General features: G+C 49.5%; 14 protein-coding genes; 8 read left to right on the top strand and 6 right to left on the bottom strand.

The window, feature by feature from the left end:
- Positions 1 to 324: 324 nt before the first annotated feature.
- Positions 325 to 1,644, top strand: GSBLH_T00003383001 (Branched-chain amino acid aminotransferase; the record flags this gene model as incomplete). XM_013042114.1 has 5 exons in its annotated part: positions 325 to 361; positions 394 to 425; positions 456 to 653; positions 685 to 795; positions 826 to 1,644. 5 exons carry the CDS (start codon positions 325 to 327, stop codon positions 1,618 to 1,620), a joined length of 1,173 nt encoding a protein of 390 aa, XP_012897568.1. The 3' UTR covers positions 1,621 to 1,644.
- A 265-nt stretch (positions 1,645 to 1,909) lies between these two features.
- On the bottom strand, positions 1,910 to 3,558 carry GSBLH_T00007127001 (uncharacterized protein; the record flags this gene model as incomplete). The annotated part of the gene is made up of 9 exons (XM_013042115.1): positions 1,910 to 2,026; positions 2,057 to 2,533; positions 2,571 to 2,672; positions 2,707 to 2,853; positions 2,882 to 2,980; positions 3,011 to 3,134; positions 3,164 to 3,369; positions 3,403 to 3,484; positions 3,548 to 3,558. 9 exons carry the CDS (start codon positions 3,556 to 3,558, stop codon positions 1,910 to 1,912), a joined length of 1,365 nt encoding a protein of 454 aa, XP_012897569.1.
- A 162-nt stretch (positions 3,559 to 3,720) lies between these two features.
- GSBLH_T00003384001 (uncharacterized protein) lies at positions 3,721 to 5,329 on the top strand (the record flags this gene model as incomplete). XM_013042116.1 has 6 exons in its annotated part: positions 3,721 to 3,762; positions 3,795 to 3,982; positions 4,014 to 4,166; positions 4,198 to 4,553; positions 4,582 to 4,776; positions 4,807 to 5,329. The coding sequence occupies exons 2-6, from the start codon at positions 3,887 to 3,889 to the stop codon at positions 5,327 to 5,329; spliced, it is 1,323 nt and encodes a 440-aa protein (XP_012897570.1). The 5' UTR covers positions 3,721 to 3,762; positions 3,795 to 3,886.
- A 1,291-nt stretch (positions 5,330 to 6,620) lies between these two features.
- Positions 6,621 to 7,568, top strand: GSBLH_T00003385001 (uncharacterized protein; the record flags this gene model as incomplete). The annotated part of the gene is made up of 1 exon (XM_013042117.1): positions 6,621 to 7,568. One exon carries the CDS (start codon positions 6,621 to 6,623, stop codon positions 7,566 to 7,568), a length of 948 nt encoding a protein of 315 aa, XP_012897571.1.
- Positions 7,569 to 7,690: 122 nt separating this feature from the next.
- Positions 7,691 to 8,480, top strand: GSBLH_T00007128001 (uncharacterized protein; the record flags this gene model as incomplete). Its single annotated transcript, XM_013042118.1, is given in 3 exon segments — positions 7,691 to 7,921; positions 7,939 to 8,034; positions 8,064 to 8,480. The coding sequence occupies 3 exon segments, from the start codon at positions 7,691 to 7,693 to the stop codon at positions 8,478 to 8,480; spliced, it is 744 nt and encodes a 247-aa protein (XP_012897572.1).
- Positions 8,481 to 8,962: 482 nt separating this feature from the next.
- On the bottom strand, positions 8,963 to 10,316 carry GSBLH_T00003386001 (uncharacterized protein; the record flags this gene model as incomplete). XM_013042119.1 has 5 exons in its annotated part: positions 8,963 to 9,392; positions 9,423 to 9,615; positions 9,649 to 9,761; positions 9,792 to 10,127; positions 10,158 to 10,316. 5 exons carry the CDS (start codon positions 10,314 to 10,316, stop codon positions 8,979 to 8,981), a joined length of 1,215 nt encoding a protein of 404 aa, XP_012897573.1. The 3' UTR covers positions 8,963 to 8,978.
- Positions 10,317 to 10,582: 266 nt separating this feature from the next.
- Positions 10,583 to 11,157, top strand: GSBLH_T00007129001 (uncharacterized protein; the record flags this gene model as incomplete). Its single annotated transcript, XM_013042120.1, has 5 exons — positions 10,583 to 10,642; positions 10,673 to 10,726; positions 10,758 to 10,836; positions 10,868 to 11,044; positions 11,075 to 11,157. 5 exons carry the CDS (start codon positions 10,583 to 10,585, stop codon positions 11,155 to 11,157), a joined length of 453 nt encoding a protein of 150 aa, XP_012897574.1.
- A 57-nt stretch (positions 11,158 to 11,214) lies between these two features.
- GSBLH_T00003387001 (uncharacterized protein) lies at positions 11,215 to 12,271 on the top strand (the record flags this gene model as incomplete). XM_013042121.1 has 1 exon in its annotated part: positions 11,215 to 12,271. One exon carries the CDS (start codon positions 11,215 to 11,217, stop codon positions 12,217 to 12,219), a length of 1,005 nt encoding a protein of 334 aa, XP_012897575.1. The 3' UTR covers positions 12,220 to 12,271.
- Positions 12,272 to 14,365: 2,094 nt separating this feature from the next.
- GSBLH_T00003388001 (uncharacterized protein) lies at positions 14,366 to 16,203 on the bottom strand (the record flags this gene model as incomplete). The annotated part of the gene is made up of 7 exons (XM_013042122.1): positions 14,366 to 14,815; positions 14,846 to 15,118; positions 15,149 to 15,298; positions 15,326 to 15,773; positions 15,805 to 15,932; positions 15,969 to 16,145; positions 16,177 to 16,203. The coding sequence occupies 7 exons, from the start codon at positions 16,201 to 16,203 to the stop codon at positions 14,366 to 14,368; spliced, it is 1,653 nt and encodes a 550-aa protein (XP_012897576.1).
- A 301-nt stretch (positions 16,204 to 16,504) lies between these two features.
- Positions 16,505 to 16,877, bottom strand: GSBLH_T00003389001 (uncharacterized protein; the record flags this gene model as incomplete). XM_013042123.1 has 2 exons in its annotated part: positions 16,505 to 16,785; positions 16,818 to 16,877. 2 exons carry the CDS (start codon positions 16,875 to 16,877, stop codon positions 16,555 to 16,557), a joined length of 291 nt encoding a protein of 96 aa, XP_012897577.1. The 3' UTR covers positions 16,505 to 16,554.
- Positions 16,878 to 16,952: 75 nt separating this feature from the next.
- GSBLH_T00006638001 (uncharacterized protein) lies at positions 16,953 to 17,629 on the top strand (the record flags this gene model as incomplete). The annotated part of the gene is made up of 5 exons (XM_013042124.1): positions 16,953 to 16,985; positions 17,053 to 17,167; positions 17,199 to 17,296; positions 17,326 to 17,410; positions 17,448 to 17,629. The coding sequence occupies 5 exons, from the start codon at positions 16,953 to 16,955 to the stop codon at positions 17,627 to 17,629; spliced, it is 513 nt and encodes a 170-aa protein (XP_012897578.1).
- An 11-nt stretch (positions 17,630 to 17,640) lies between these two features.
- On the bottom strand, positions 17,641 to 18,728 carry GSBLH_T00003390001 (uncharacterized protein; the record flags this gene model as incomplete). The annotated part of the gene is made up of 3 exons (XM_013042125.1): positions 17,641 to 17,862; positions 17,892 to 18,180; positions 18,211 to 18,728. 3 exons carry the CDS (start codon positions 18,726 to 18,728, stop codon positions 17,641 to 17,643), a joined length of 1,029 nt encoding a protein of 342 aa, XP_012897579.1.
- Positions 18,729 to 20,282: 1,554 nt separating this feature from the next.
- Positions 20,283 to 20,893, bottom strand: GSBLH_T00003391001 (uncharacterized protein; the record flags this gene model as incomplete). The annotated part of the gene is made up of 2 exons (XM_013042126.1): positions 20,283 to 20,472; positions 20,502 to 20,893. 2 exons carry the CDS (start codon positions 20,891 to 20,893, stop codon positions 20,283 to 20,285), a joined length of 582 nt encoding a protein of 193 aa, XP_012897580.1.
- A 331-nt stretch (positions 20,894 to 21,224) lies between these two features.
- Positions 21,225 to 22,291, top strand: GSBLH_T00003392001 (uncharacterized protein; the record flags this gene model as incomplete). Its single annotated transcript, XM_013042127.1, has 4 exons — positions 21,225 to 21,371; positions 21,403 to 21,729; positions 21,761 to 21,869; positions 21,903 to 22,291. 4 exons carry the CDS (start codon positions 21,225 to 21,227, stop codon positions 22,289 to 22,291), a joined length of 972 nt encoding a protein of 323 aa, XP_012897581.1.
- Between the last annotated feature and the right edge of the window lie 590 nt (positions 22,292 to 22,881).

Consider the following 22,881-nt stretch of genomic DNA (forward strand, 5'->3'; position numbering starts at 1 on the left):
CCAGTACACGTGATGGATGAGATAATGCATCACTGTTAATGGTTGGCTCCTGAAGTGTTTTGGTGTACTAGAGACTTCCAGAAAATCGCTGATGAGGGTAAACTCGTAATATGTAACTATGTGAACAATTAGCCATCCATTCGTATGTGGCGGTTTTTATACAAATTAAAAAAGTGGATTGATTTGGAAGAATCGAACTATGTACCAGTAGCATTCATTATTCATCATCCTCACAAGTACAGTAATTACTTTTATATGTATAGTATTTCTAACAACTGTACGCGAAACAGAGAAGCTATAGTTGATCAAAATTTTTTTAATAGTATGAGTCTCTCTGCTCTCCATAGAAGCTCTCTCACTTGTATGACTTGCGGTGTATTCATTGAATTATAGTGGGAATGACTGTTGCCCGTTCCTTTTCATCTGTGCCATTATTTGCCTTTTTTTATGTCTAGACGTTCAATATTATCGTTGAGCGTACCAAGCATCCCAAGCCTAAGGTTGCTAATGAAAAACTGGGTTTTGGAAAATACATGTCTGACCATATGATGGAGACACGCAACCCTGGAACTGGTTGGGAGACTCCTCGCATCGTTCCTTACCATGATATTGTTTTGGATCCTGCTGCTTCCGTTTTCCATTATGGAACTGCTGTATTTCTCTTTGTTGGTCGATAAGTATTAGTGTTTTGAAGGAATGAAGGCCTATCGTGATAATGAGGGTCACATTCGTATGTTCCGTCCTCGTGAGAACGTCCTTCGAATGAACTCTTCTATTGCCAGACTCTGCCTTCCCGTAGGTGGTTTTTGTCTCGCAACATTGTAGACCATTGATCCAGATCTTCATCTGGAGGCTATCAAGGAGCTGGTCCGTGTTGACAAGGACTGGATTCCTCAGGGAAAGGGTTACTCTCTTTACCTCCGTCCGACTTGCATTGCCACGGATGCCTTCTTAGGCGTTCATCCATCCAAGGGATGCATGTTGTACACTATCTGCTCTCCTTCTGGTCCTTACTATGCCACCGGCTTCAAGCCGATCAAGCTGGTCGCAGATGAGAATCATGTGCGTGCCTGGCCGGGTGGTCACGGAGCCTACAAGCTGGGAGCCAACTATGGACCTACTATTTTGCCTGCTCACGAGTGGGAAAAGAAGGGCTACAGCCAGATCTTGGGAGTGGGCCCGAACGGAATCATCATGGAGGGAGGTGCGATGAACATCTTCTTCTTCTGGATTAATGAGCAGGGCGAGAAGGAGCTGATTACTTGCCCGCTGAACGGACTGATTCTTCCTGGAATCACCCGCAAGTCGATCATTGAATTGACTCGCTCGTGGAACGAGTTCAAGGTGTCCGAGCGCGAGTTCACCATCCACGACGTGGCGAGAGCTGCGGAGGAGCACCGCTTGCTGGAGTGCTTCACCTCGGGAACTGCGGCTGTCTGCGGATCGATCAACGGAATTCTGTACAACGGAAAGACGATCGATATTCCGCTCGATCCCAACGATGCCTCGAAGCCCGCTGGTCCGATCACTCAGCGTGTGTACGATGAACTTACTGGAATTCAGCTGGGTACTCGTCCCAACCCGTTCCCTGAAGATCCTTGGAGCATTATTATCGAATAAACTAGGTTATATTCACGGTTTTTTGTCTTGTTTGTTGGGAAACGGATTTGGTGGCGAGGTGGTGTGATGAAAGGGTTGAAATAGAAATGAAGGAAAGAGGAATGGAGATTGCGTCGTGGCGTCTACAAGTCGTGGAGATCTTCCACTCATCCAAGAGAATTGGTGCTTTGCCTTTGTAACAAACAATCCACAGTTCCTCCTCTTCGTTTTCTTCCTTTACCCCATTGCTTGCATTCTCCTTCTGCTTCTGCTTCTGCTCCTTCACCCATCGAATCAGCGACTATTTTTATCACCTCCCTCCCCACACTTCTACTTTGGTTCGCCAGGACTTTCGGCTTCGCGGATACTCGACGATCTCCACCTTCTCTCCCTTCCTCACATACAGCACGCTGTGGAAATACGACGCCTACGCCTCGCTCCCTCCTTCCATTCCCACATAGATCTGCTCCACATCGATCTCGTTCTCATTCACCGAATACCGCAAGAACGTCAGCGACGGATCGTCCTGCAGCGCCGCCGCCACCTTCTCGAACCGCTTGCTCATTTTCTTGCAGTGGTCGCACACGTTCGAGTAGAACTGGATCACCACGTCGTTCTCGCTCTGCATGACTTCCTTCTCGAACTCGCTGCCCGCGACCTCGCGCACCAGCTCGCCCTCCTTCGGCGTGATTCGCTTGGATCGCATGAACGGCTTGACGGCTCCGCTGAGAATGTTCTGGCCGAAGAAGACCAGATTTTCCATCGGCTCGTCCTCGATCGACGGCCACTCGTATTTGAAGTGATACCCGCGGATCCGATGCACGGTGAGCAAGAACGGATAGTCCGGATTCAGATTCGCGATGTATCCGTTATACATCCGTTTCTCCTTTTTCTCCACATAGAAGCAGTTCATTCCCGGGAGCTTCCGACACATCTATCAAAGGAATCGTCCTAAACAGAGCGGTCCCTACCTCCACGAATTTCGCGGTGCGCAGCGAGGGATACACGGCGTTTTCCTCGTCGACCAGCATCGTCGTCCACACTTTCGGATGCTGGTAGAAATAGTCTTTGTACTACGCGTTACGCCGCGCATTTCAAAAAGAGAACGCGTGGGTTCGAGGTCGGATACACCACCGGGTCGCTGTGCATTGCCACGAACTCGCGCACGTTGGAATCTGTGAAGGGTCCGGAGAGCGACGCGAAATATTCGTCGAATGATTTCAGAACGAAGATCGTCGGAGACGCCAAATGACGCTACGGAGAAACGGGGAAACGGAGATACCTCCTGGAGGAACGCGTCCCGCACCTCGGGAGTGGGGATAACGAAGAGAACATTCTTCTCACGCACGACCGATCGCTTGAAAATCGCTTCTTCCTCGCTCTAACCATCAGAAACTTCAAAGGCAGATACGCCCTCGTCGAACAGACCCAGATAGACCACGTTCGAGCTCTGCTCCAGGAAGGGAATCATTTCGGACTCGACGATGCGCAGAATTCCGTCACTTGTATGATTTACCGCGAAATGAAGAATATCGCTACAGAAAACAAGAGATGGACTGTGTACCCAGCCAACTTCTGTCCATTGTATCGGAAGTACTCTCCGTTCACAAAGACACCAAAATCCGGAAACACGGCCACACTATAGCGATCCACGTATTCTTTGTCATCTCCAAGCTCCACCTTGATCATTTCGAATTCGTTCTTCCCTTCATACCCAATATCCGACATTTGACTCCAGGTCGGCGCGAAATCCTTGCAATAAGTGCACCACTACGTAGTAAAATACATCAAGAACATGTGTACAGAAGCATACCAGTGAACTAGCACAAGAGGATGTTGCTCAGTATATTCAATCAGTTTTCCTTTTTCAACGTAATGTACATTACTTTCCAAATGATCCCAACACAAAACCTAGAAGATAACCAAGAAACTCGAAACATCCTTACACTTTGTAAGCATAATAATAATGAAAATAGAATGTTTAGCATCTTTGCAATCCTTCCACTACCTATTTGAATTGAATGAATCAAGTTTGATGAAATGATATTTGAACAAACCCCCGATTTCCGGAATTCCGATTGTAGAGAGAAGGCAAAAAGAACAAAAAAGGAGGGTATTTTGGTGCTTTTTACTTTTTCGACGTTCCAATGACCAATTCCGATGGTAGACGATGCGGTTTGGTTTTAAATGAGCAGATGAATTAGACTTTGATAATGTGTCGGAGGATGACCTTTTGGATGTCGATGACCACGTTTCTGTGGATGAAGTATCGAGTAGTAGCAACGAGATGAGTTCTTCGTCCGAGGAGGAGAGTGAGGAGAAGGAGGAAGACATTCATGCTTGGGGTGGTCGAAAGAGCAACTATTATGGTGGAATGGAAGATGTGTCGTGTTGTGGAGTCTGTTGACGGCTAGGACATTGACGCGGATGGTGTGGAGCTGCGAGAAACGCGTGAGTTGGAAAGAAACCAGAAGGAGAGTTTGCAAGTTGAGGACTTCGCGATTTCCTCCGACGAGGACGAGGAAGTCGAAGCGACCGATCTGGAAGCTGCCAAGTTGAATTTGGGAGTAGGTAGTTCGCTCTTAAGTGTCATTATAGTTCGGTATCGCGGAAGAGGAGGTGCACAAAGACCTTTCCTCGCTGTCGGCGGAGGAGCTTCGCAAGCTGCTGCGCAAGGAGAGTCCGGAAGTGGTGGTGATGCTCTCCGACCTGCTGGGCCGTCTGCGCGCGTTCTCCGGCGCCGTGGCTCCCTGGGCGCGCGCTCTGCGTAGCGAGCGTCCCTCGGTGGGCGGGCGCGCGCTGTCGTCGACGGGCGTGGACTTCGCGGACTGCCAGTCGCAGCTGTCGCTGAACTACGCGCTGCTGCTGCTGAACTACCTGCTGCTGAAGGCCGAGCGCCGCCCGTCGAGCGACCTGCAGCGCCATCCGCTGACCGCCCTGCTGGTGCGAGCCAGGTAGGAGACGAGGGGGCGGGTCATGCAGAGCTCTGCTCGACCGGCTGGGCAAGGCCGAGCGCCGGATCGGCGAGGCGCGGTTCCAGCGGGAAAGCCTCCCGCGGGGATCGGAGAGCGAGGACGAGCGAGAACGGGAGCGAGAAGGGAAGGAGGGCGAAGAAGAATTGGCGGGAAAGGAGGGAGGCGAAGACGAGGCGAGGGAGGAGCGAAACGCCCTGGCGCGGTAGGAGCGAGGCGAGGAAGTGAAGCGTAGAGAGGAGGAAGCCGCCTTCCAGCGATTCGCCGCACGCAAGCGAGGGGCCGACATGCTCACGCCATCGGAGAAACCGGGGAAACCCGATGCAATGGACGACGCAATGGACGACGCAATGGACGACGTGGAGTCGAACGAAGACGAAGATTTGGCGGGAAACGAAGACGAAGATTTGGCGGGGGAGGACGATTTTTACCGGGAGATGAAGAAGCGGAAGGAGGCGAAGCAGAGCGCGAAGGAGGCGCGGCAGGAGTACGCGGCGCATTACGTGAACGAAGATTTCGAGCTGGAGGAAGGGGAGAGCCGCAAGGCCACGCAGAAAATCCTCAAGAACCGCGGATTGGTGCCGAGCCGACCGAAGGAGAACCGCAACCCGCGTGTGAAGAAACGACGGCGCTACGAGCAGGCTGTCAAGCGGAGAAAGGGACAGGTGGTGCCGATGCGAACGAACGAAGCCGATCAGTACATGGGAGAGAAGTCGGGAATCCGCGCAGATGTCACGCACTCCCGACTGTTCAACTAATCGTCTTTTATTGGAGAGGGAGGTGCGTGGAGGAGAAGAGCAGCGAGGGTGTTTGGAATCGTTATATTTATTGCCTTGTTTGAGAGAAAAACGACAGCCGATTTTGGGAATTGTCATTATTCCCGTTGGATTTTGAATTGTTGGTTGGCTTCGTGGATATGGACTTGGAAACGCTGAAGGGTATGAAGCGGCATGAACTTCAGCAGGAAGCCAAAAGAATCGGGATCAAGGCGAACCAAGCGTCGTCTGTACTCATCGATCTTATCAGAAAGCATTACGAGGTAGGAAAATGAGATCGCTGCAAGGATAGACTCAAGGTAAAATGGACAAGGGAGATGAAACACTGGACTCCACTTCCCGTCAAAGTAATAGCCAGGAAAATTCAAATGAGCAGGAGCCCGAAGTACAATTTACAACTGTGGAGTAATGTGTAGAACAATCCTGAGTCAGTGTTTGTGTCGGATAGTGAGGCGAATTTGGTGGATGATTTGAATAAAATCTTGAAAGAGGATGATTCTCTTCTTTCAGAGAGTCAGACCACGAAATCCTTCGTCAACGATAAAATAACGCATTTGACCCATTCCGAAACGGATACGGAGACGTTGCAAGACGTTCTCAATCAGGCTGACACAACCATCCTACCTCGCGAGAGCGTCCTGGAAACGAACGAAACAGTAGCATGTAGCAGCAACAGCCAAAGCCGTCTTCCGAGCATGTCGAAGGAGATCATTGATATGCTCATCGATATTGATAACGCAAACTACAGCAAGAATCCTGACTCGTCAGAGAGTTCAATGAGCCCGTCAAAACTCCCAAAAGATCCGCGCCTATCGGATACGGTGATCTCTTCTTCTCTCCCGCCATCTGTTGCGAAGTTCAAAGAGCAAAATGTGGCTAAAAAGGAAGAGCCGAAAGAAGAACAAGGAGGAGGAGGAGGAGGAGGAGGAGTAGATGCAGAAAACACGACCAAACTCACAAATACGATTAGTATTTCTTCAGAAGAGAGCATTACTCCCAATACGTGTTTCTCTTCGTATACGGCGGATCAGTTGGTCCAGCTTTCAGAGAAATATAAAAATCTGGTCGTAGAGCAGGGGAAGCACGAAGATGTTGAGATTCTCCTGAATATTAACTCTGTATTTCGTATTGACTTCTACTCACGACCAGGCACTCTCCGACAAGCTAGCAGCGAAGGAAGATACCATCCCCACCGATGATACAGCAACTTGTGGGTTTTGTCGCGACGTTTCACCTCCTAGCATCGCGACTCCTCATTCGGGATGGTTCTCTGATGGTCGTTCCGCGCATCTCCCAAGTTCGTTCCGAGAACGTCCAGGACGATTGCTGGGAGAACAACCACGGACTCGCCGAAGCGGTAGACCCCGAATCCACGCAGGAGCTCTCTGTGTTGCGTTCTCCATCGGAATCATTAAGTGGGAGGGAACTCCTGAGCGACCCAAATTGCTCTTCTCCCACTCCGACTCCGCGCCCAGAGCTCTCCTATCGCTCGCAGCCGGCGCTCTACCGCTCGCGCAAGCGCCGAACGATCGTGAGCTCGCAGCAAGTGAAGCCATTTCATCTCGGCGGCCAGCGCGCTCTCGACAAGCCAGAACCGGCCTCTGCGTCCTCGAGAGAGCCCACGCCCTCGCTTTCGCCGGTCGCTGAGCGCGAAGCGGGCGATGTCGGAGAATCGTCTCCATGTCCGCTAGAACGCACCGTAATCCAAGTAGACCTGGACCTGGACAACCCGCACGTGCCGGAAGACAACGAGGAAGCGCAATATCGCTTTCTTCGCGCGATGGAGGATTCAATCAATCAGCTTCGCCTCCAGTCCATCGACGCGCCGCTCGTGCAGCGCCTGCACCACGACGCCGCCACCGAGGAGGAGCTGCTGCGCCGATCCTCGCTGGTTGGCGACATCGCGGAGGTTGTCGACAACGCGCAGCGCATGGCCGATGTCGCCACTGCCAAGGAAAACTGGTCGGAAGCGTGCGTGCCGCGCAGGCTGGAGACGGAGAGCGCGGAGAGAGAGCGATCGACGGAGGGAGAGCAGCAGGGAGAGAGAGGCTCGGCATCATTGGCATCATCGATATCGTGCGCTTCGTCGCACTCGTTTGCGTCGGCGGCGTCGCCGGTGTCGTCAGGAGGGGAGGAAACGGTGAAACGAGGGAGTATGAAGAGGTCGCGCGAAGAGGATAATGCCGGGAAATGCACGGCGATTAAGCGTGCAGGCTCGTAATTTTATTCTGTAACCATTTTGAGAATCTTGTACATTGAAGCTTGTTTGTCTGTTTGTTGCAAAAATAGGAAGGAGAGGAAAAATCGTCATTCGAAATCTGGGCAAACTTTTTGTGAGAGAAAATGTCTTCCTGGAGAAATGCAGTGAAGAGCAAAGAGCACAGAGAGCGTTCTCAACCTCTTGCTCGTCAAAGTCTCGGATTGTTGGAAAAGAAGAAGGATTACAAAATTCGTGCAGAGGAGCACCATAAAAAGCAAAAACTCATCCAGAAGCTCAAGTTGCAGGCTGCCTTGAAAAATCCCGATGAGTTCCATACTCATATGATTACATTAAAGAAAGTGAGAGACAATGATGTTCGAATCACGTTTAGAAAGGGGAAACTGAAAAGGAATGGACCCAAAAGCGAATTGCAGAAAAAGAGAAGGACGCTTTGTTGTTAACTTCAAAGCGAGTTCAGAAGGAGCGGGTAGTGATATTCCACGCCATTGATCCTAGAAAATCGAGCGGTTGGTTTCCTCACTTCAGTTCATGGACAACGAAGAGTCAAATCATCACACCGTCTTCGTCGATGACCCTAAGGAAATGGAGACGTGGTCCGCAGCGACCTATTTCGACACGCTCCCCGAGTTGGTCGATCGCAAATACAATCGTCTCAGCGAATCGCAGCTGAAAGAACAGTCGTTTGCCGGCACTCTCCGCGACGAGAAGGAGCTAAAGAAGCTGAAGGAGCGTCGAGAGAATCGGTACAAGGAGCTGGGCGAGAATCTGGAGGACGAGCAAACGATCGATCGGATTATGAGCCACATCCAGCTGCGAAAGAATCTGAACTCCAAGGGGCGACGCGTGAAGGTGAAGGACGGGGAGAACGGGTTTGCTGCGGTGTATCGATGGCGTTTCGAGCGAAAGAAGTAGACGGGAAGAAAGGAATGGACGGAGAGATTATCGGTGTGTTTAGTTTCGATTGTTTGATTGAAGGAATGGAATGGAATGTTTGTTTGATTCACTCTGCTTTGGCACTTTGCTTTCTTGTTTGCTTGTGGATTGAATGTCTATTCGATGCACTCTCCAATTTCTAAACCCATTTTGTAGAAGTGGATTGCCTAGCAAATTGGTTGGTTGCTTCTCCCTGTGCCTGTGTATCTGTGGATTGAATGTCTATTCGATGCACTCTCCAATTTCTAAACCCATTTTGCAGAAGTGGATTGCCTAGCAAATTGGTTGGTTGCTTCTCCCTGTGTCCGTTTGCTTGTGGATTGAATGTCTATTCGATGCACTCTCCAATTTCTAAACCCATTTTGCAGAAGTGGATTGCCTAGCAAATTGGTTGGTTGCTTCTCCCTGTGCCTGTGTGCTTCCTCCTCCTCTTCCTCTCTAATTTGTCCCACAAACAACCCAATCATAACACAATTCTTAATATCTTCGGTTCGGATTGATAAAAGGAGCGAACAGGATGTACATGAACAGCACAAATCCCACCACGATACTCAAAAAATAAATCCACAGCGTCGAATTCGACGCGAACTGCGACACCAGCGTCGGCCGCATCGTGAAATCCCCCGAATACCACGCCGACGCCATCATCGCCAGATACAGCGAATTCAGCACCATGCACAAATTAAACAGACACCACTGCCTGCTGTCCTCCGCAGGGATCTCCAGCTTGGGTCCCTTCTCCGCGTCCGGCTTTTGCTCGGCCTCCTCGTCCTCCTTCTCCGCGTTCTCGCTCTTGATGCGATACGCCATCCAGAACCCCGAGATCACGTTCAGCACCACGTTGATCGCCGTCAGCCAGTAGTTACTCGACGAGAGATACGGGTTGCAGTTCTACGGTCAGAGAATTCGATCGAATCCTACCGCGTTCGGCGAAGCCAGCAGCGCGCTCACAAGATAAAACACGGTCACGAGGAAGAACGTGGCGGGCGGAAGCAGGCCGCGGTTGAATTTCTCGGTGAGACAGAGGCAGAGGCAGGTGATGCCCATTAGCAGAGTGAGCGTGATCATTACGATGTTGCCCAAGCAGACGCCTTGCTTGTGGAACAGGCCGTAGCTGAGGGTGAGAGAAAGAGAAGGGAGGAAGTACAAGACGATGCAGCAAGCGATGGAGCCGAGAGTGAAGAAAACACCGAGGGTAATGTACATCGACTTCCACTGGTTGGCGCAGCAGCAGGTCTTGTCTGTGTAGTTGTATCGCTTCTAGAGGTGAGGGGAGACGGCGGAAACAACATTTGTCTCATCCATCTTGACGATCAACAAATCGTGGACGGTGAAGGACAAATCGACGAAGGCCATCAGTTGGAGAATCAGGTAGAAGACAGATCCAACGCGGGCACAGCCACGGTAGAAACCGATCCAGCTGGAGGAATCAACTCCCCAAATAAAAAGCCAGGTGAAGAAAATCAGAATGAGCAGGAAGATTCCCAAGAACATATGATGCGTCGCTGGCCATGCCAAAGTTGATAAGAACAAAAGCAGGAAGGAGCAGAAAATAGCACAGCTAGCACGATATACGATCTCAATTCCATGTCTTCCAAACACTTTGTCAAGATTGTTGTTCACAATCTACAACTCAGAAAAGAAAAATTAGGCTACATCGTTGTTAGGGAGGAACTGAATTATAATACAAAACAACATCCAGATTAGAAACACGGAATAGTAACGAGCATTAGACATTGTCTTTTTAACATTTCCTGCACACCCCAAGAGTGCATTAAAGCAGCAACAAGCACAACTAGTTAATCCACAAATCATTGATATATAAATTAATGAATAATCGCACAAACTGGATTGTGTGAAAAGCCAGATTCGTTGTCATAAACTCGATCGCTGCTTTTTCCATACGAATCATTTTTAAAAAAATAGGAAAGGAGGTGAAGCGTCACTTTCACAGGTAACTTGCTTTTGAAGTGAAGAAAACCAACTCTATCATTGGCCCCTATCAAGTGCTTTTTAGACAATAGACGATTCATAGAACCAATCCACACGAATGATTAGCGAAACAGTATACTTTTTCTGAAATGTATGAATCCCAAGGAACGAACGTTCTGAACGAGGCTGAGGTGATTGCGGCCATTCGCGTAGCAGATTCTTTGGTAGGTTCATCCTAGAGAGCGAAAGAGGAATATTTGCGTGATATTGAAAACGATGTTCCCACTCCCAAAGTAATTTAACGGATTCAAGCTAATACTGTAGGCAGCTTTCAATTACGCATGTGCCTTAGTTCGGAGCAAAAATAAGCAGGAATTGGAGAAGGCAATCGAGATTTTTACAGGTTTGAGATGCTTGGGGCGCTTATTGTGTAGTCTTAATCGATGAAGGTTTCCAAACGCACAAATGCATATACAATATTTCGTACGCCTACTACAAACTCGGGAGACTGCGCCAGTCTCGTCTATTTTGTGAACGACTGCTCAAGTTGGACCCATTGAACGAGCAGGCGCAGGATCTTCACCAGAAGTTGGACGCAATCGTTCAGTCAAGTAGAAACAGTGTAGGTGTTCTCTTTGTAGAGGGAATTGTGGGACTGGGCATTACGGCTGTGGTGGCGGCTGCGGCAGCCATTGTTCTTTATAAAGCGATGGGGAAAAAGTAATCATTAGACTGTGGATTGTTTGATTCAGAAATGAATGAGATTTGAAATTATACTTGAATGAAATACAGGCGAACCGCTGCCTTGAAAACGCCCCTCTCTGGTTTTCCAATTTCCCACTTACAGATGTTCAACCCCCGTTCTCTTCAGCTGCTCATGGCCACTGACGCTCAGCCTAAGCACGATGCTCGTTTCTACAGCACCTGCTTTATGGGAGGCGTTCTCTCTTGCGGAACCACTCACACCGCTATTTGCCCTCTCGATTTGGTCAAGTGCCGTCGCCAGACGAACCCTACTCTGTACAAGAACCTTATGGATGGTCTGAAGCAGATTTCGAAGGAGGGTTGGAATCGTAACGGTCTGTACCGCGGATGGCAGCCTACCTTCTATGGTTATGCCATGCAGGGATTCTTCAAGTTCGGAGGTTACGAGCTGTTCAAGGATTTCTACATCAACCTGATGGGAGAGGAGAGAGCCAAGAACTACAAGAACACGATCTACCTGGCCGCCTCTGCGTCGGCTGAGTTCTTCGCCGATATCTTCCTGTGCCCGATGGAGGCGACCAAGGTGCGCATCCAGACGAGCCCTGCTGAGATGAACTTCCCCAACAAGCTGATGCCCGCCGTGCGCGAGATCACGGGTCCCGAGGGCGTGAAGGCTCTGTGGAAGGGTCTGGTGCCTCTGTGGTGCCGTCAGATCCCGTACACGATGGTGAAGTTCGCCACGTTCGAGAACATCGTGGGTCTGTTCTATCGCTTCCTGCTGACGAAGCCTCGTGACTCGTACAGCAAGGCGACGCAGCTGACGGTGACGTTCGCTTCGGGTTACATTGCTGGTGTGTTCTGCGCGCTGGTGTCGCATCCGTTCGACTCGTGCGTGTCGAAGATGAACAACTCCGCGGAGAAGATCTCGATGCTGCAGGCGATGAAGATTCTGGGCTGGAAGGGATGCTGGAACGGTCTGGGAACTCGTATTCTGATGATTGGTACGCTGACGGGTCTGCAGTGGTGGATCTACGATACTTGGAAGACTGCGTGCGGCTATCCTTCTTCCGGAGGTCATTAAACACTGATTGGTGTTGTGACAATATTTATTTATTTATTTGGGTGTTCGTTCCTGTGTGTTTGTTGTAACAATGAAGAAAAAGAACAAAAAGAAAAAGGCTAGGGATCGTTGGTTGTGGGAGTGACGAGGAGAGAAGCTGCGTGAGCTCGTAGAAAGGTTCTCCAGAATGGCCAGTTTTGGCCTTGGGAGACTTGCATGATGACTAGAAGGATGAGCAAAGAGAAGGGAGAGAGAATGTACCTTCACCCAGGAGGTGGAGAAGGGCATCCTCTCCGAGTTGGGTGAGCGACACGTCTTTTTTCTGCGCAGTTTTTAGAATGGCATAGCGAAGAAGGTGCGTAACAAGAGAATGATACATTTCATTGTATGGCGCTGCAGCGATTCGTCGCAGTGAATCAAACACGCCTTCTTCTCCTAAAACCCTTTCGATGGTTGCGATCCCAGCATCCTGCAAAGCAGAAAGGCAAAACGAACGAATTGATTCGTCTTTATCGCGTGTGTGACGCGCAGCGAGGGAAAGAAACACTGACTGTGATTGATGTTGCTTGAATTCTTTTAGGAGAAGGAGCCGGATCGATCTACTCACTGATGAATCGAAATGTCTACGCTGTGGGCTCGATATCGATGTGATTGAGAAGAATTGAAAAGAGTCGATCATGGAACTTTTGCTTTTCTTCATCTGGACAAGCATTCTATAAAAACATGCTATCTAATGGGGTTGTACATAGACTTCCATGCATTTCTGGACTGCCACTTTCCGAATGATCTGCGATGTACTTTGCAGCACCGACGTCGAGGCTTTGATTCAAATGACACTCAAATTGAACTCAAAATCGGGAAGGAAATGGAGGGAGAAAACAGAAAAGCGATCAACGCCAGTACCGCAGTGATTTCTGCAAGATAAAACTTCTCCTTGTTCTAAGAATACGCCGCGTGTTTGCTCCAAACTGTACCAATCGCACACATTCGCGTCGAATCAGCAGTTTTGCAGAGATTGTTTCCAGTTCGATCCATTGCAAACTGACGATTATCACATAGATCAAATTCTTACTCGCTCTTTGCGATGCACTGAAGGAGAAAAAAGAGCGGGTTCGACACGGGAAGCGATGCAGCTGATTCCTTCTCTGTGAGAACAAAAACGAGTTGTTGTGTCTATTCTCAAACAGCTAATCATTGGATCTACAGCGTGCATGACTGCTGTAGCACTCAAACTCATCGCAATTTTGACAACAAACAACCAATTCGACTCCGAATTCGATTCATCCCACTCCATTTCGCGATTCCCGTTCGAATCGCTTTGGAAGGAAATCGAATCCGGGTTTGCTTGCTGAAGAAAAAGAAACCAGAAGAGGAGAGACGATCGAACAATTCGATAGAGTTCTGTGGGGTTTGGGATGGTTTGTTTGAGCGAGTTGATTTCCTTTAGAAGGGTCGGGACGCAGGGATTGTGTACTGCATCGGGGGAAGTGGCCAGAAACACGAAGAGACTAAAGAGATAGGAAGTGAAGGATGATTTGTGGAGGAGGGTAAATGCTTCGTTGCTGAGAATCAAGCGATTGAATTGGACTATGGGCGGAAGGGCATAATATGCGCTGAGAAAGGCGATTTTTTGGAGCGTGATGCTGTCCACATCCCACTGAAGAACGTTTTGCAGGAGGAGGAACATTTCGTCGTCAGAATGGAACAACACGGCGTAGTGTAAGCACTCGGTGTAGAGCACGTTAAGCATTGTTATAATTTCTTTGGGAATCTATGTTACCATGTTTAAAATCCGGAACTACCTTGCTTTCCTCATTTTCTTGCTTGTCGACGCTTCTCGATCCTGTTTCAATTTCGATAAGTTTACTATATTATTATTATTATTGGAGTACAAAAATAGATACAAAATAGTGGAAGAGAGGAGAGACACGCATTCTAACAGTTTTCTCTTTTTAGTTAACTGATCCTCGTGATTTTTGGGAGACAGCACAATCTCGTTTAGCGAGTTTACGAAATTAGACCCAATCAGTCGAACCTCCGCGTTTTGACTTGCTTCGAGTTGTTGCTGAATCAGGGGAATCAGATGAAGGATTTCGGATGTGCAATTCATAATTATGGATCCGTTCAGTTTGGAGGGAAACAAACAGTCGTTCAAACACCTAATTTACTACATACCGGAGTAGTTCGGACCTCCAGAACTCGGCACTGTCCATTCCACAAACTGCTTCGGAGTTTTAACCACACATGTTTTGCAATGAATACAATTCTCGTTATGAATCTTTAGAGACACCTTTCCTTCATCGTTCTTCACATATTCGTAAACATTCGCAGGACAGAACCTCTGCTCCGGAGCATCATACTCTTTCAGCGAATAATCCACAGGAACCTGCTCCATTCCCTTCTTCACTCGAATATGCGATAACTCCTCAGGGTATTCCACACTGCTCAGAGCCAACGACGATTCACGATCAAAACTAACCACACCATCAGGCTTCTGGTACCCTCTGCGAATGCACTTTTCGCTCTCCTTTGCCGTTTTCGTCTTCTCCCAATCCATTCCGGGAGGTAAATAATGCGTGAATAGATTGCGATTGCCGAGCAACGTGCCGGACACAAACTAGTTTTATGGCGATTCCAAAGCACTCACCGAATAGAACATTCCAGAAAGCAGACCTGCGTGAAACATCGCTCGACTGCTACGCGAATTGTACAGTTCTTTCCGCATCCTGCTCTTCTCTAATTTCGCGGGAAACGCCTTCGAAACCGATCCGGGAGCAAGCGACTCCCACTCTTCCAGCAGCGAATCCGCCGCCAGAATTCCCGTTTCGATCGCGTTGTGCGATCCCTGCAAGGAAAGCATGTTCATGACGCCTAAACTCTCTCCCACAATGAGTCCTCCGGGGAATGCAGGAGCGATTTGCTAGAACTCAATGGATCGTGGTAGGTTCACTCCTAGAAGCCCGCCCTCATAAATCACGCGAGCTCCGTACTCCAGTCGCTCGCCTTTGCGCAGAAACGCAGAGACAAAATCGAGCTGTTTGAAGAGCTGAAACTCCTCATAGGGAGAGATGAACGTGTCTTCGTAATCAAGTCCTACGATCTACGTGGCAACAAACAGAAAGCAGACAACATAACCAATATGCAATAGATTCGGCTCTTGGAAATACAGAAAGCCTCCTCCATACAATGAATCGTTTAGTCCCCGTTGGAGCGGATAGCCCAATGTGTGGATTACCTTCCCCGCCAATTCCTCGCTGTTCTGCAACTCCCACACCTCTTTCATCCCTAATCCATACGTTCGAACTCCTTTCGATTCTAAATGAAACTGCCGAATCGCGGATTCGGTTACAGAGCCCAACGCTCCTTCCGCTAGAACGATCGATTTCCCGCGGATCTCGTATCCTGGGAGGAAATCGTCCTTCGGATTTCCCTGGGGATCGATTCCTTTATCGACTGTGATGACTCCAACGGCACGATTTTGCTCGAGTAGGAGGGAGGAAACCCCCGTGTCTGTGAAAATGTCAACGCCGTGCTGTTCAGCGATCTCGCCGAGCCATCGTGTGACGTTGCTTAGACTAGAAAACAAGGGTGGAGTGGATGGAGAACCTAACAATGTAATGGTTTGTGTGGCGTGTGGGTTTGGGAATGAGGGAGGAGGGAATGGAGCAGCTGTTCTCCTGGCTGAAGAAAAAACGCATCGATTCCTGTGTTACTTTCTGTGTGATCGGCGGGTCCTATCGAATCAAACTAACAAAATCGAAAAGGCGTACAAGCTCTTTCCAGTTCGGCAGGAGAGTGTTCAATGGCGCTGGATCGAAGAGACAGCCACTTAGAATGTGGGATCCGACCATTTCTCCCTTTTCTAACACACATACAGAAATGTCCTTCTGTTGTTTGGCCGCCTCCGTCTTTAGGCGGATTGCTGTTGCCAATCCTGCACATCCAGCCTAAAATAATGACAGGAAACCAAAAAACAACTCCAACGATCACGACATCGTAATCCATGCTTTCCCGCTCAATTAAATCTCCATGTTCTGCACTAAAATACCGCAGAAAGGGAGTTGTGCAGATTTTGGGAATAGAGCGACATGAATGCAATAGAACTGCGAAATAAGAATAGAAAAAGCGGTAGCCTACGATTCTGCGCAATTCTAGACAAATGTAACATAACCCAAAAGTGAAAATGGTGTTTGAAAGGCCGACACTACGCTTGTAAGGAGACTCTCTGCTCCCGTAGACAGAAACATAAACTGGAGAAAACCGATGATCATCCTTTTCCACGATTTGTTTATCAAGCAAACAGAAAAACACGTTTAACCAAAAAGAAGTTATAATAGTGATCCCCTGCTAGCAGGCTTATTCACAGGAAGCTGATTTTCTCTTGCGAATAGTTTTGTCGTGCTCTTCGCTCGGAGAGTCTTCCGAATTATCAACCTCTTCAGACTTGGCGGGAGAAGACGTTTCCTCTGACTTGGCAGCCTCCTTTTTCATTGCCTCTCTCTCCTCTCTCTCTCTTCGCATGATACGGATGGAGAGATAAATGTAAAGCGCTGTAAGGGTGAAAGAAATGAGGAACAAGGTGAGAATCTAGAATGTCACTCTTTTCTGCGAAGCAATACAAGTCTAGGGTACGGGAACCACGACTCAGCGTTGTTCAGAGCAGTGAAAATATCGGGCATGAGTGTTCACAAATAATGAGCATGCGAAAACTCGTTGTCAAAAGGGTGGGATCCCAAGCTTTTTCATTCTTTGAAATGGACGGTCCTCTGGAAGACTTCGATGCTCTGGTATTGGCAATTCGCATTGTTTTAATGAAATGGGCCGTTTGATATTGTTTTTACTGGTTAGTTGTAGACGTTGAATCACGCGATTGAAAATGAATGGGCGGGAGAGGATAGTCTGATGATGAAGCGACTGATGGAAAACGATTTATTGATGAATGTTCAAGAACGTTGGAATGCGACGGGAAGTAACGATTGCTATCTATTCTCGCGCTCTAGAGGACGCGGCAATTTACAAGGACGAAATATCAGATTTTTTGCTCGACGAGATGGGAGACACGTTCAATTGTAGTTTAGAAGATGGGAGCGATCAGGAAGTGGGAGCTTCAATTCGATTTGAACATAGATCGCTGAAATCATTTTGTCTTTTTACAATGCTTCAAAGAGCGGAGATTTGTCTGTTGTGAATGGATTCATCGAGAAGAATAAGGGTATCATCACCACCATAGCAACGTGACTAATGCACAGAGCAAATTCCCAAGGTGAATAAGTATTTGGACGCTACGCGAAACTACGCTGCGTTTGACGATGACGAAGAAGACGGAGAGAACTACGGCGACTCTTGCAGTTCGTGCAGCAGCGAGGACGGCATGGAGGAAGAGAAGCCAAGCAAAAACCAACCCGACGAAGACGGCTGGATCGTCGCCTAGCTCCTTGTTTGTTAACAAACACGCCAATTCTGCTTCTGCGAAAGCCCTCGCAGCCGATCGACCCATCGCGCCTTGGCGACGATCTTCTCCGCCGTGCAATCGTCCAGACTCCGAATCTTCTCCAGCTCCTTCAGAATGAACTCCGCAGGAATCACAAAGGAAGGATCCTCCACGTCGTTCGGCTTGCACACCGTGCGGTGGTCCTTCCCTTTCACCTGAATAAACTCCCCGACCTTCCATTCACCCTTTCCTCGACACCTACGCCCGGATTCGCAGACGTCGGCGGCACCACGAGCGCTTCGTACTTTCCCACGTGCATGGGCGCTTCCTCGCCGAGGGAGAGAATGTCGGGGAGCGGAGAGAGATCGAGGAAGGCGTCGTTGAGATCGAGGAGCAGCGGAGAGTCGTTCTGGAGCTCGCTGATCACCGGCGTAAACCCGAACAGCGCGTGCAGCAGCGAGATGTTCTTCTTGATCACCGGAGAACCGCGGTGAGGCGTCGAATAGAACACAATCGCTTTGGTTTGGTGGAGGAGCGGCGCGTACACATCTCTACTTCTCACGCCGCATCCCTTCTCCCACTTGCTCTCGTCCACCAGCATTTCCTTCACGATCAGCCCGCCAAGACTGTGCGTCACGAAGATCACCGGCCGCTCGCCGATCCCCGCGGAATCCAGCCGCTTCCGGAGGTCGGCGGCCTGCTCCTGGATGGAAAGCGTGGGATGCGGCGACGAAGATTTCCGCATCCGCGCGTGGTAGCTGACGGAGAGGATGCGAACGGGCGGCGACACGTCGTGGTTGGCGAGGTAGGCGGGGAGATACGTTGCGGGCCAGCACGTGATGTGGTGGAAATCGGAGGTCTCTTGCTGGACCATCCAGGTGGAGAAGAAACTCCCCTGCAATCCGTGGATGAAGACGATATCCGCGATTCGCTGTGTGTGAGGCTGAGCAAAAAAGAAGGGAAAACGTCGGTATTTTTGGATCCGTCGTAGAGCATGAAAATGGGATCGTCGAGCGAAGGGTCTTGTTCGGATCGGAGGCAATTGTACAGCACTTTCTCCGCGAAGAAGTGCAGTTTCGTATCGCCCTGCTCGCTCCATTGCTTCAAAATCGGTTTCCACTTCTGCCGGACCACTTTCCTCGTGATCTTCTACTGGTTACCCCGTTTCTCCGTTCCGCACCCCCATCTCCGAGTCCTGCACAGACAAGCTCGACAAGATCCTGCAGATCTGCACGCACAGCGACGGTTCCTCGTGATAGCTCAGCGCTCCGAGGTACTGCAGCAGTCCGCAGCTTCCCAGCAGCTGCGCCAATTGCTCCTCGCCGCAGAACAGTCCGATCGCGCGCAGCAGGCACCGCAGCTCCCACCACGCCCGTCCGTTCGCGTTCTTCGCTCCGCGCTGCACGTAGCCCCTCGCCTCCTCCACCGCCGCCGCCCTCGCCTGCGGCTCCACCAGCTGCAGCGCGCTCGTCGCCCACATCGTCGCCAGGCGCTCGCGATTCTCGCTGAACCGCAGGAAGCTCGCCAAGGCGCGCACGCCGCTCTCCTTTTGCTACAATCCACGCGTCTGCCCTCGCCTACCTCCGCGTCCGGCTGCAAACAGAGCTGCACCACGACGCGCATCCACCGCTGCGGCTGCGTCGACAGCGCGATCGACTCAACCGGCTGCAGCTCCTCCCCGATAATCTGCAGCTCCGTCGCCGGAACTTCCTCGAAGCGGTCCAGGCAGTACACGCCGTTCGTCGCCGAGGGCGCCACCGCGCTCACCAACGCCACCAGCCGCGCCACGCAGCGCCGACGCTCCGAGGAAATGCCCTGCTCGTCGTCCTCCCACAGCCGCAGCAGCAGATCCGTCGCCGAGTTCGCGAGATGCGCCGCGCACACCGGCGCCTCCGCGAGGTGTTTCACCGCGGAAATCGATGCGTCCTGCATGGAAGTTCCATCGAATTCGTACGATCACCGCGTCATCCGCTTCGTCGCTCCACGCCAAAAGCCGATCGATCCACGCCAGCGTCGCCTCGTTCGAATTCGAATTCGATTTGGAATTCGGTTCTGCAGACTCCTCTCCCGCGGGGATCGATGGGTACACGGTGTCGAGCTCGACGATTTCCGCGGTTTTGGCGTCGGCGAGGCGGAGCGCGGCGTCCAATGCGCTGTCCGAAGGAGCTTGGCGCGATCGAAGCGATCGAAGCGATCGACGCGATTTCCAGCGCTGCAGAACCGTCCACAGCGAGCTCCAGGGCGTTTCGGAGCGAGAATCGCGGGACTGCGTGGTGTTCTGGGGCGTTTCGGGGAGCTTCACGTGTTGGAGAAGGGAGGCGTAGCGAAGCTTGACGCTGCGTGGAATCGAGAATGAATGGGAGGAAACGCCCGTACCTGTTCCCGCGGGAGTGGAAGTTGGTCGCACGTGATTTTGGAAAGATCGCTTCCCTGCAAAATCCAAAGCAATCCGAGCTTTGAATGAATGAGGATTGAGGAAGCTGGATACGCTGTAGATCGCTGAGGATCGCAGGGCCGCGTCGCGTTGGTCGCTCTGCTCGTTTTGTTCGATTTGCTCGTTGAGTTTTTGGAGCTCGTTTAATTCGCTGAGAACGCCGGTGAGACGATGCATGATGCAGCGAGGGTGGCGTTAAGTAGCTATAATCGGTAGTGCTTATGTGTGTATGTGTGTGCAGGATATCTTATATTTGATCATTTGAATAATGGCGGATTCGCAGTCGCTTCGATTGAACTCGTAGAGTTTTTTGAGGACTGCGATCCCTCCGGTCGTGATCGCGTCGATCAGACAAATCCCGTCTGCGTTGCTGAGGAGCAGCAGAACGGTCATAATTTCGGACGTACATCTACTATGGACGGACAGCCGTACAATTACATCTCATCGTCCGCTACCCACTTTCCGAGGAATCGACCGCAGTGCATACGCTCAATCACGCGAGCTCCGCTGTCGTTGCGGTACAAATCCACCAGGGCGACGGCAAAACAGTCTCTCCAGTTGGATCCTTTCAGCGTTTCGTTCCGATGGGTTCTCGCATATTCTAATAGCCGAAATTTCGATGATTTGTCCAGATAAATGTAGCACCCCACAATGCCCCCAGAAATGAGAGTCAATGTCGTAACTGCAAATTTTAGGCCTGATCGAGCAGGAGAAGCGCCGTTTGACACAAAACTCCTCACAAAACATCGTACGGGGACTTGCGCGATTCTACCTCTAGTAGAACGAAATACAGGCGCACAGGCCCGAGAAGCCCATAATAATCGGTACATTTGTGAGGAAACTAGATACCACCTCGAAACGAATATATACGTGTTGATTACCAATATTATTGCTGTGTAGTTTTAAAGTAAACGGGGAAAATAGATTCCGAAATAAGAAGAACAAGTTCTACTTTGCAAAACACTAAAGTATTTCGGAAGGATTCAATAGTATTCCTATAATCCTATTTCGAATAAACAACCCTATGACATCAGCAATAAAATCGCTACGTTATTAATAGGAGTTATGAAGCTCATGATCAGTTGTGAAACGCCCTTGAATCTTCTCATTCGTTTCAGCGAAAAAGGCCTCTATAAACATTCTTATTGCTGCTTTTCTTTGATGATCAATTGGTTGCTCTTTTTTCCCGATGAGACGCGTTGGATAGTAGCGCTCCGTTTTACGCTTGTTTTATTGGTTGCTGTTTTGTCCCTATTTGTATCTATATATTCGTTTACAAATAAAGTAGATTGCACTGGTACAATTGGAGTAGGTGTACTTGGGAATAGTAAAATCATAGTCCTACCAGTTGGTCGTATCGGGAGCCCTCATTTTGTTTTGTTTTGCGGACTTTGTCGTCCACTCAATTAAACACTACGCGAAGATGTCGAAGAAGATTCTCGGCTGTTCGTTTTTTATCATCTCCTTAATTCTGCTCGTTATTGCCGTGACGCTTCCAACAATCCACTTTGAGGATTATAACACATGCACTACATTCCCCCACTGGTTGTTCTTAATTGAGACGGTGGTAGTGGCCAGTTGCTATATTTATATCGCGATCCATGTTGTGTTGTTCATTTACCACTTCAACCTCCGAACGCAGCTGAATACAATGAATATCGAAGAGGTTGCATTGCGTCAATTCTCTCATTGCCTAGATGAGGAATCACATGATTGATCCTTCGCTCCTTCCTGCAATATACAATATCGATTATCTTCTCGGCTCTCACTCCGAAATCCTGCTCAAATCTTTCATTCCGCAGCTGAGTAGGTGTTTGGGGGATTGCTCGTAATCGGTAGAGATCTATAGACAGCGAGAGAGAAAAGAGCGGAGAGAGAGAAACAAGCCGAAAGGAATCATAGCCGCGATGTCGATCGAGAGCATAGTGGTGCAGGACAGTCCGGAGGAGGATGATGATTCTGTGGACTTAACGTGCCCAATCTGCATGTGCGAAATGGGAGAGAATGAGTACATTTACAACATCACTTGCCATCACATTTTCCACATCGATTGTTTGGAGCACTGGTATATGCGAAGAAACACATGCCCCGTGTGCAAGCAGAATATCGATTTTATTGTCACGCTGGAGGACGAGTATACGTTCAACCGAGAGGCGTATGAGCGGTCCTTGAGAGAAACGTCTTCGATGCAGGAAAGGAAACTATCTTTGGAAATGAAACAATTTTGATCTGTTTGTTGCAGCAGAATAAAGTGACGGAGCTTGTTTTTACACTTCTGGTTTTGCTTTTGAATTACTTTCGTTTTTTTGACTTTACACATTACGGAGAATGAGTACAGCTGCAAATGCTACTTCGAAACGTAAGACTAGCGAAAGGTGAGCAGTCGTTGGAAGTGGTTTTATTGTAGATCACAAGACGAAGTATTGCCTGTGGAAGATGAAAAACGAGTTGAATTGGGGGATATGAAGCAGAGTGGCGTGGATACGTCTAGTTTGGCTAACGATTCTACCCAAGTTGATAATCAGTTTGAAGATAAAGACTCGGATACAGAAAGCTCGTTGAAATCGGATCGTTCCCAAAGTTCGAAGCGAAAGGCTTGGGAATGTGCTGGAATCGTCGAAGAGAAGTGTCATCCGAATCCAAACGCGAAGCGTGACTCTCTGGAGACAATGGTACCTTTGAAATCGATTTCACAACCCAGCTCTCCGAAAAGCGATCTACAGATACGAAAAGCGATCCCAGCTCAAATGCGCAGGCTCCAGACGACACTAAACCCGAGCAGCCAAATCCTGCTCCGACCTCCACCTCCGAATCTACC

The sequence above is a fragment of the Blastocystis hominis genome, assembly GCF_000151665.1.
Source record: "Blastocystis hominis, Singapore isolate B (sub-type 7) whole genome shotgun sequence assembly, scaffold_3".
Taxonomy (NCBI): Eukaryota; class Bigyra; order Opalinata; family Blastocystidae; genus Blastocystis; species Blastocystis hominis.